Below are 10,129 nucleotides of genomic sequence, written 5' to 3' on the forward strand. Positions count from 1 at the left end.
TGTATGTATGTATGTATGTATGTATGTATGTGTGTATGTATGTATGTATTAGATGTATGTATTAGATGTATGTATGTATATATGTATCTCTGTCTGTATGTCCTTTGATTATGTCGACAACCGTTCATCCGATCTACTTCACACTCTGCGGGTGTATTGCTGGGGACCCCAGGATGTGCAGTGTCATATTTGGTACAATTTGGACATTTGCATCTGTAACAGCAAGCCGGTCCACTCTATGCAGCAGAGTGTAACAAACCCTTATTATTGGTTTGGAGAAATGGTGGGACGGGGACGTGCAGCCGTTCACATACCGTGCGTGTGGAAAGGATTTCCCGTTCACCTCACAGTGACGGGCACTAAGCAAGTGCAAGTGAGGGAATATAATGAGAGAAACTGCTCCGTTTTTTGGTATCGATCCTATTGAGGCTCGAAACGAGACATAGTAGTAGTAGTTAGTATCGATACTTTTGGTATCGATCCACTCACCTCTACAATGCGCCCGTCATATTTTGAACGGGCGCAGCACTAGTACCTATAAATTAAATTAAATTTAATTAATTCAATGAAATGAAAAAGTGTTTGCAACCCAGTGGACTGTACCAACGTGCTGTCCCCCCTGTGTTTGGGTCAGTACGCCGACCCCGTGGCCGACCTCCTGGACCAGTGGGGCGTCTTCCGCGCTCGTCTCTTCAGGGAATCCTGCGTGTTCCACCGGGGGAACTACGTCAAAGACCTCAGCCGGCTGGGACGCCCCCTCAGCAGGGTCATCATCGTCGACAACTCGCCTGCCTCCTACATCTTCCACCCCGAGAACGCTGTGAGTTCAACTTGATAAGGCGCTAAAAGCCCAAAAGTGATAGGTAAGGTTAAGGTGGCAATCCATCAGATCACCTGCGTTGGGTGGATAACTCGCTAGTTCCAGAAAATCAAATTGCGAAATTCCGAAATTGCAATGTTTTTCTTTTTCTTTTCAACATCGTTTCCCCTTGATGGTCAATGCCTACTCCCAAAAGTTGTCCTTCTTCTAAATGATTCATTTGGGGGTTTTTTCATGGCCACTTGGTGGTGGCGGACCCTGCCACCAACAATGGAAACAGAATATAGGTGATCACATGCATAACACATAGTTTGAATGCCTGTTTCTCAAAAAGTGCAAGCTAAATAAATATGGGAATATAAAATACCTGGATTTCTTTCAATAAAATAATCTTACTAATTACCACTTGAAATTAAGACTTTCTTGACATCAAAATTTACAGACAAAGATGATTTTGCAATATAATTAATCAATGTAGGTTCTTTACTTGCAGAAATTTGAACTTGTAACGGTTTCTTATTTCTATTATTTAGTTATTTAGATTGTTATTTTATTTAGCTATTATTTAGAACATTTATTCATATTTTTTAACTGTTGTTTTGTCCACTTCTAACATTGCCTTTTAATAATGAATAGAATAGAATTGAAAATTTATCCTAAAATTTAATTTAATATCATATAATGCCTATTTATTTTTAAATAAAAAACGCCTCATGTGTGCAGTTTGTGCTTATTTACCGTTGCTATTCAGTAATTTCTACATTTTTAAAGTAATTTCCCTCGAGCCCAAATAAGCTTATGCAAAGTTTTGGCCTTTTGTTTACATGAACCATTCAATATGATAACCAAACCCACCCACAAACGAGTGGGCTTTTAAGAATACACATTTGCAAAACCCTGTTTGGTATCTGCGTGATTAAGGACAACAGGGATTACAGTCTTTAAATTTGTGATTGGGGTATAGAAAAGTATGGAAGTAAGTGGTGTCACAATTCATAAATATACGTAATATAATAAATAAAAATGCAAATGAAAAATATTTTAAATACCACAATCGACACATCTGTGTGTACGATTTTGAAATGCGAAACGCTTGTATTTGTATTTATTTTATTGGATTTATGCATTTGTAAATTGTGACAGAGAATTCCAAATAATCCCATAGAAAAGTGGCCACGATATTTATCTGAAAACACATTTACTAGTTTATCTAATTTCTGGTTGAGTTTATTTGTAAAGGTCTCTATAACAATTAGAGTCTCTAAGGGCCCCCTCTACTCCTTCCATCTTAATTAGTAACGCACTCAGCCGGAACAGAGCCACATTACCATAACCATCAAAGCTCTAACACTGATATTAATAGAGGATGTCAGGGTGAGATAATTAAAAGTTCTATGTATTAGAAAGAGGTGGTTACACCGACGGCAGCTTCTCTGCGAGTTTTGTAAGGTTTTTTTTTTGTTTTTTTTCCTTGTGCGGAGGAGGTATGATGGTGCTGCTGCCACTCTGCAGGCCTTTGATGCATTTCCTTATCAATTATTTACACAATACTCCCACGGCTCCACACTTGTGATGCAACAGTTTTGCATCGACTATCAACTCTTTCAGTTTGAAGATAACTCTCCTATTTTATCTTTATATCTTTATACCTCGTTGTCTTTCCTCTGTCTCTTGCTCTGGTTTCTCTCCTTCCCTCTTCTAAATTTCCCTCTCTTTTGCCGCAGGTCCCTGTGCAGTCGTGGTTCGACGACATGGCCGACACGGAGCTGTTGGAACTGATCCCCGTGTTCGAGGGTCTCAGCAAGGAGGAGGAGGTTTACGGAGTTTTACAGACCCTGAGGACCAGGTAGCGGGTTCCCCCCGGGGGGGGGGGCTCCAAAACCTCCCAAAAACCTCCAAACTCCAAAACTCCAGGGGTACCAGTGACGATCCTTGTGGCACCCCAGCTTAAGAGCCACTATCAGGGCGTCTCCTCAAACTGCCACAACACTAAAGCTCTGGTCCTCCGGTCCTCCAGTCCTCCAGCCCTTGTCCCGGAATTCCCCGGGACCGCCACCACCTTGCCCTCCCCGGAGACGGAGGACTTCTGCGAAATATTCTAAGTTAGTTAAGTAGCGACCGAAACTATGGCGGTATCGCCCCGTTCTCTGGATCCCTGGATCTGGTGTGTACAGGACTTCACGCTCCCTCATGGTAACAAACAATATTCCTGTATGTACATATTATATGTACATAAAGACGAACACAAACTAATTTTTCTATCAAAGAGAGAGGAGGTTTTACTATTCTATCGAGTAATATTTTTAGTTACCAAAAATGAACAAATATACAGAAAAAAAAACAAAACAAGAGGTTTTGGAATGTAAGGTGGATAGAGAGCGGTTTTTAATGCAGGCTTTGTTTCTATAATTTCACGCAATCCTTTTCGTTTCAGATAACTGTGATTTAACCTCTTACAGAATGAAGTGCCTTCATTCATTTTGTTGGGTACGGGGTGCGTATTTGTTATGTTTGGGTATTCACTTCAAATTCCTGATTTGCATTTGAAGTAAAGATATAACTCTCTTTGATTATTCGACTTAATGCAAATGGGTTGTTGCTAATCAAGACGTTTGATTCACGTCATTTTCTTGAATTCCGATCGAGCCGACTAGCCTGTATCAACTTCGTGGCCCCCTTGCTTTCTGCTTTTGAAAAAATGAATTACCAAATTTGCTAAATATTTTTAAAACTCACTTTGATTCATGACTGTATAATGTATAATTTGATCCTGGACAATGGCTGAACCTAATCAAGACAATTAATCCTTTGTACTGAAATCTTTATTGTCCCCACAATAAATACATGTTAAACTCTTGAGGAAGTATATTGATTAGCCTAGATAATATGAATATCTATTTATTGGGTCTTGGGGCCTGGGTAAACTGTAAAGAATGCTGTGGAAATCGTACTGTATGACATAATTAAAGTTGCAAGTTTGCACACTGTCATAGTCTGTTTTCTACTGTTTTCTATATTTTTGGAAAGGTAATCAGATCATATCAAAGGTTGAGCTGCCATTACCTGCCTGAATCTCCCTCATAACACATTGCATTTTTCCTGAAAGATCCCAAAGCTTTTTCCGGTCAAATTTAAGCGAACAGTGCGGTAATTAATGATTAGCGAGTAAATTAATAATTTGTGAAATCAACATGGTTAATGTGCAACAAAGTTTAGTTTCAATGTGAAATGCTGATATAATCTCTTTTTGTTTCGACCCGCCTGGTTGCCACTTTAACTGCAGCTGTGGATTATGAAGCTTTTTTGGTTAAGCTTTGAAAAGCGATTTTCCCATATTTCCCTGTGAATTTGCTTGGATTTAACGGCAGGACATTGTTCTGATGAAGACATCAAAAATGAAAAACTCAAAATGAAAAACTTTGGCCAGAGGTAAGGGAGACGCTTCAACACAGAACTCCGAGCCCAGATTCACATAATAAATGGGTTGATTATATAACAAGCTGTTCATGAATTCTCTCTCTTGATGTGAGCTATTTTCACATTATATATATAATAACTGCGTCCCCGAATAGACCTTCCACATTCTTTTGTGATTAATAAATAAAAACATGCACATGTTTTTTTGCGGAAGCGATCAGGGACTTCAGACCAGTAAATGGCCTTTATTTCACAGACGGTAAAAGTAGCTGGATCTGTGTCTTTTAGTCCGATAATGTATACAATGTTAATAATAGGTAATATATACATAAACAAAATTGTGTTTAACTCCATATCTACAGCATCTTGGCTCACTTTGACTATGTGGATATAGCAATGAAAAATAGCCGACAGTATATCCATACTATACTGTAGCAAAATGTGTATAGTCTGATATGTTTGACATAGTGATACATATATATATATATATATATATATATATATATATATATATATATATATATATATATATATATATATATATATATATGTGTATATGGTATAGTTTGAAATATAGACTATATCCATACTATAATATACTGTGCAATATAGCCTATATCCATACTATAGTAAAGTATGGAATATAGCCTATATCCATTTTATAATATACTTTGGAATACAGTCTATATCCATACTATAGTAAAATGTGGAGTATAGCCTATTCCATGTTACACATTCCTCACATAATATAGCACAGAATATAGCCTCCATGAATATCTTTACTGTATTTACTGTATTTTATTTTTTAGAGAATCTAATTCACACTAACTAATCAATGTGAGTGCGTTATTATTTCAAAAGTTCACTCTCACCAATCTTATCTAGGTTTTGAGATAAATGATTTTCAAAAGAAAAAAATAAACTAAATAAGGAACAAAAAATATGAATGAATATAATATGTAATAATATATATTAATATATAATAATAATATTTCCAGTTCTGTAATATTAAAACTGTTCGGTCTAAACATGTGAATGCCGACTTTTCAATTTCACTGTTTGGCGGAAAAATCCATTCTTACTTTTACAATATAGAGAGTCTACATTTGTTCGTTCATAAACACTTAGTGAACGCATGACAGTGCGGCCGCCAGTGCATTTGTCTTCCAAGGATGGATGAGAAACCTTTCTAAGCGGCAAACCTCTAATCGTGATTGCATTTCCCTGAGTGCCTGCTTGAGACGCCGCTGAATGAGAGATGCGCCACGGAAAGCAAAGCCACAGATTCCCTTCCAAGAGCACTCTGAGATGCTCCAGTCTAATTCCTCCATCTGCTGCTTGTAACGCTTGTGTAATGAATAATTGGTGTGGAGTGGCCTTGTACAGTGATGCCGGCTTGGCCGCAGAGGAACCCCTGGGTTACAAAAAGCTCTCACATTAGAACCTGCACAGTGTGAGGTGGAGGATAGAGCAGGGTAACACCATGTGCCTCATATCCAGACATACTCCTTTCTCTGGCAATTAAAGCTGGTGATGCACAAATCTTGAATGATTTGTTCGTAGCCAACACATTTTTCAACTGACTTGGGAGTCTGGAGTCACTCCGGCAAATGCGTAATTTGTTTGTTTCGTTCGTGACTTTATAACTGCAGCCAGACACACAGGCACTCAGTGACAATTTCTTTTTCACTGGATGTGGAGAAGACAACCTGGTCAGTAGCTTCCAGGTACTTTGAGTTTAAGACCCCCTGACTTTAACGTGGTTAGTTTGGACCCATTATAACACAATAATTCAAATACAATACATTTTTCCTCTGGGAAAACTACCATGCTCTAAAAAAAAGGTGAAAATCAAGTAACTTTTCTAACATGACATGGCATCTAATTAATGTATTGTGGATATTCACCGATACTCAGCTCATATTTTAGATCGATGTTGGACACCGGATTGTGGCGCCGCCCCTTGCAGCCACCTCCGCGAGCACCTCGTTGGTTATGCACATTATTTTATTTTCTTTTGTATTTTTAAAGCTTATAGAGCTTATTGTGCGTAATCACCGGGTGTCATGACATTTCACTGCATATATGTATGATCGTATGTATATGTATGTGACAAATAACCTCTTGAATCTTGAATCTTGAACTTGGGTCTGATACCAGACTACAGTAGGGGTATCAGACCATCCTTAATTTAAATATATGTATATATACACGGATCCGCCACAACATTAAAACCACTGACAGGTAAAGTGAATAATATTGCTCATCTTGTTCCAATGGCACCTGTCAAGGGGTGGGATATATTAGGCAGCAAGTGAACAGTCAGTTCTTGAAGTTGATGTGTTGGAATCAAAAAAATGGGCAAACGTAAGGATCTGAGCGACTTTGACAGGGGCCAAATTGTGATGGCTAGACGACTGGGTGAGAGCATCTTCAAAACAGCAGGTCTTGTGGGGTGTTCCCGGTATGTAGTGGTTAGTATCTACCAAAAGTGGTCCAAGGAAGGACAACCAGTGAACCGGCGACAGGGTCATGGGTGCCCATGGAGTCATTGATGTGCATGGGGAGTGAAGTCTAGCTTGTCTGGTCCGATCCCTCAGAAGAGCTATTGTAGCACAAATTGGTGAAAAGGTTAATGCTGCTATGATAGAAAGGTGTCAGAACACACTTATTCTTATGTTTCTCCGCTGAAACTGGATCAGCGGCTTGCCGCCTTGTCAGCTCCCGCCCTGTCATCTTGCTGCTAGCCCTTCCTGCTAGTCGGCACCGCTAGCGCTGCTAGCTGAGATAGGCGCTCACCTGTTGCAGAGATGGTGCTCTTAAAATACTCTGCATTGGAACTCATGAATCTCTCCTGTCACTCCACTCCAAACTGCCTCGCCGACATCAAATCCATCGGACCCCAGCACCACCCTCGCTATGTCCACAGAGCTGCTCACTGTAAGTCTGTTTACTCAGATCGCACTATTCCTTCCATAATGTCGAAAAGGAGGAGACAACGTCATCACAGCAAATCACGTGTGCATCCTGTTCTGTAGCCGCTGGTCTGTGTTGACAGGCTTGTTCTTACCAACTGGCCTGCCTCACCTTCCATAGTTAAAACTGAAACTTTAATGCTACAGAATGCAAGATCTCTCAGAAATAAATCATTGCTCATTGATGAAATCATCATGGAACAGAAAATTGACTTTCTCTGTTTAACAGAAACTTGGCAAGGTCAACAGGATTAATTATACTCAACTAAGCCAGCCCCCTGGATATGTGTACATTCAGAAGCCCCACTCCATAGGTTGTGGTGGTAGGCTGGCTGTAATACACTGAGCAGACATCCTGGTCAAAGAACTCTCTGTGCCAAACATCACCTCTTTTGAATGTGTTGCTCTCTCCCTCACTGCACACCTCCAGGTGGTCTTCATCTATCGCCCCCCTAAAGCCTCCACCACCTTTTTGTCTGAGCTGTCCGAACTGCTTACGTCTGTCTGTTCCATGTCCCAATCTACCCTTCTGCCCGGTAACTTCAACATCCAAGTGGACTCCACCAGTGGTACATTTGCCATGGATTTGGTGTCACTGTTGGACTGTTTTAATCTCATATAGAACGTTCAAGATCCCAGCCACGCCAAAGGCCACACACTTGATCTGGTGTGCACTACTGGCACTTCTTCCTCCCATCTTCAGTGCCTAGACCTGGCTGTTTCTGACCACCATGCTGTCCTGTTCACTGTTCCTGTCCACCTGCCCAAGCAATCCGCTAAATACACCATCATGTTCAGGAACCTCAAGGCATTGAGTACACCAGCCCTGATCAACACCCTTGCGACCCGCCTGGCCTTAGACACCACTGTGGATGGCCTGGTCGCCCACTATAACTCTGCCCTCTCCCTCAGCCTCAGTTCTCTTGCCTCCCTCAAAACCCGGACTGTCTCCTTTACTCGCCCTGCTCCCTGGTACACCTCTGAGCTCCGCACCATGAAGGCCAGCGGCCGCCAGCTGGAGAGACTCTACAAGAGATCTGGCCTCTCCAGAACCAATATCCAATACTACTCAACACTCATTGGCAATCAGCAAAGCCATCCCAGAATGCTGTTCTCCACCATAAACCGGCTGCTCGGCCCCCCTGATCCCCCTCAATCCCCCGACCCCTCTAACTGCTGCTCCATGTTCAAGGAGTTTTTTCATGCCAAAGTGGACACCATATACCAGCATCTCCAATCGCCTGCCCTCCCACACACACCCCGACTACAGGGTGTTTCACCCCCAGCTGCCAGCTCACTCCAGTGCTGTCTCTCCTCCTTCTCCCCTGTGGACATGCCACAAATTATTATGCTGGTCACCAAGGCCTCCAGGCATCCACCTGCTCTCTGGACCCCATGCCCACAGTCCTGCCTTCCCTCTCTCTCCCCTGTCATGCTGGCCATCATTAACGCCTCCTTGAAATCCGGCATGGTTCCCACCAGCTTCAAAATGGCCTCAATCACACCAATCATAAAGAAGCCTGGTCTTGACCTGGACAACCCCAACCACTACTGCCGATCTCCAACCTTCCGTTCTTAAGCAAAATCCGGGAACGAGCAGTTGCCCCACAACTCCAACAGCATGTCATGTCCAACCATGAGCATCACAAACCCTTTCAATCCATATTTAGAACCCACCACAGCACAGAAACCGCCCTCATTAAAATCACCAAGGACCTCCCCATTGCTACTGATGCTGGCTACATCAGTATCCTCATCCTCCTTGACCTCTCTGCTGCCTTTGACACAGTCTCCCACACTATCCTGCTCAACAGTCTATCTGGCTACCTTGGCCACTCCGGTACTGCACTCTCCTGGTTTCAATCCTACCTCACTAACAGGAAGCAGTTTGTCTCTATCAGAGACTCTTGCTCCTCCCCTGGCCCAGTTGACCAAGGCGTGCCTCAAGGCTCCGTGCTTGGGCCCCTCCTCTTCACCATATACATGCTCCCCCTTGTTCGGATCATACGCCACCACGGTCTGTGCTTCCATACCTACGCAGATGACACCCAGCTATACCTCACCACAAAACCATCCTCCCCCCTCAGTCTCTTCTAAACTGCCTCCACGACATCAAAGTCTGGGTGTCTTCAAACATGCTTAAACTCAACAATAACAAAACTGAACTCATGGTTGTGGCTCCCAAGGCACTGCTCAGAAAGGTTGGAGATCTCGTCTTGGTTGTTGATGGCTGCTCCATCTTCCCATCCTCTGAAGTACGCAACCTAGGCGTCATCTTCGATTCACCCCTTTCATTCCACTCACACATCAAATCCATAACCAAATCTGCCTTCTTCCACCTCAAGAACATCTCCAGACTCCGCCCATCACTGTCAGAGTCCGTGGCTGAAACATAAATTCATGCCTTCATCACCTCCCATCTGGACTACTGCAATGGAGTCCTGTCCGGGCTTCCAAGCAAAGCCCTGGATGTTCACTATGTCCAGTATGTTCAAAACTCTGCTGCCAGAGTTCTCACCCGCACCAAGCCCTGGCAGTACATCATCCCCACCCTCATCGATCTTCACTGGCTCCCTGTCAAATCCCATGTCTCCTATAAAACCCTACTTTTAACCTACAAATCCCTCCACGCCCTCGCCCCGCAGTACCTAGCTGACCTCCTCCACCCCTATTCCCCGTCCCGGAAGCTGCAGTCCTCGGACACGGCTCTGCCCTCCACCCCCCGCATGAGGCTTCGAACCTTCGGTGACAGAGCCTTCAGTGTGGCAACCCCCACTCTGTGGAACTCTCTCCCCACTGACATTCGGAATGCTCCATTCCTGGCCACCTTGAAAAGCCTGCAAAAAACCTACCTTTTCAACAAAGCCTACTGCCCCTGACCCTATTTTGTTTTCTTTTTTTTTTTCTATTATTTATC

General features: G+C 42.7%; 1 protein-coding gene across 2 annotated transcripts in view; it reads left to right on the top strand.

Moving 5' to 3' along the window:
- Window positions 1–3,807, top strand: part of ctdspla (CTD (carboxy-terminal domain, RNA polymerase II, polypeptide A) small phosphatase-like a) — a 39,527-nt gene extending 35,720 nt beyond the window's left edge. For both annotated transcript variants that reach the window (XM_080020114.1, XM_080020115.1), the window contains 2 exons: window positions 635–820; window positions 2,545–3,807. In XM_080020114.1, coding sequence (XP_079876240.1) covers window positions 635–820; window positions 2,545–2,670 — 312 coding nt within the window. In that variant the 3' untranslated portion in view covers window positions 2,671–3,807. The remainder of the gene's footprint in view (window positions 1–634; window positions 821–2,544) is intronic.
- Window positions 3,808–10,129: the final 6,322 nt, after the last annotated feature.

This window comes from Zeus faber, assembly GCF_960531495.2.
Source record: "Zeus faber genome assembly, chromosome: 19".
Lineage (NCBI taxonomy): Eukaryota > Metazoa > Chordata > Actinopteri > Zeiformes > Zeidae > Zeus > Zeus faber.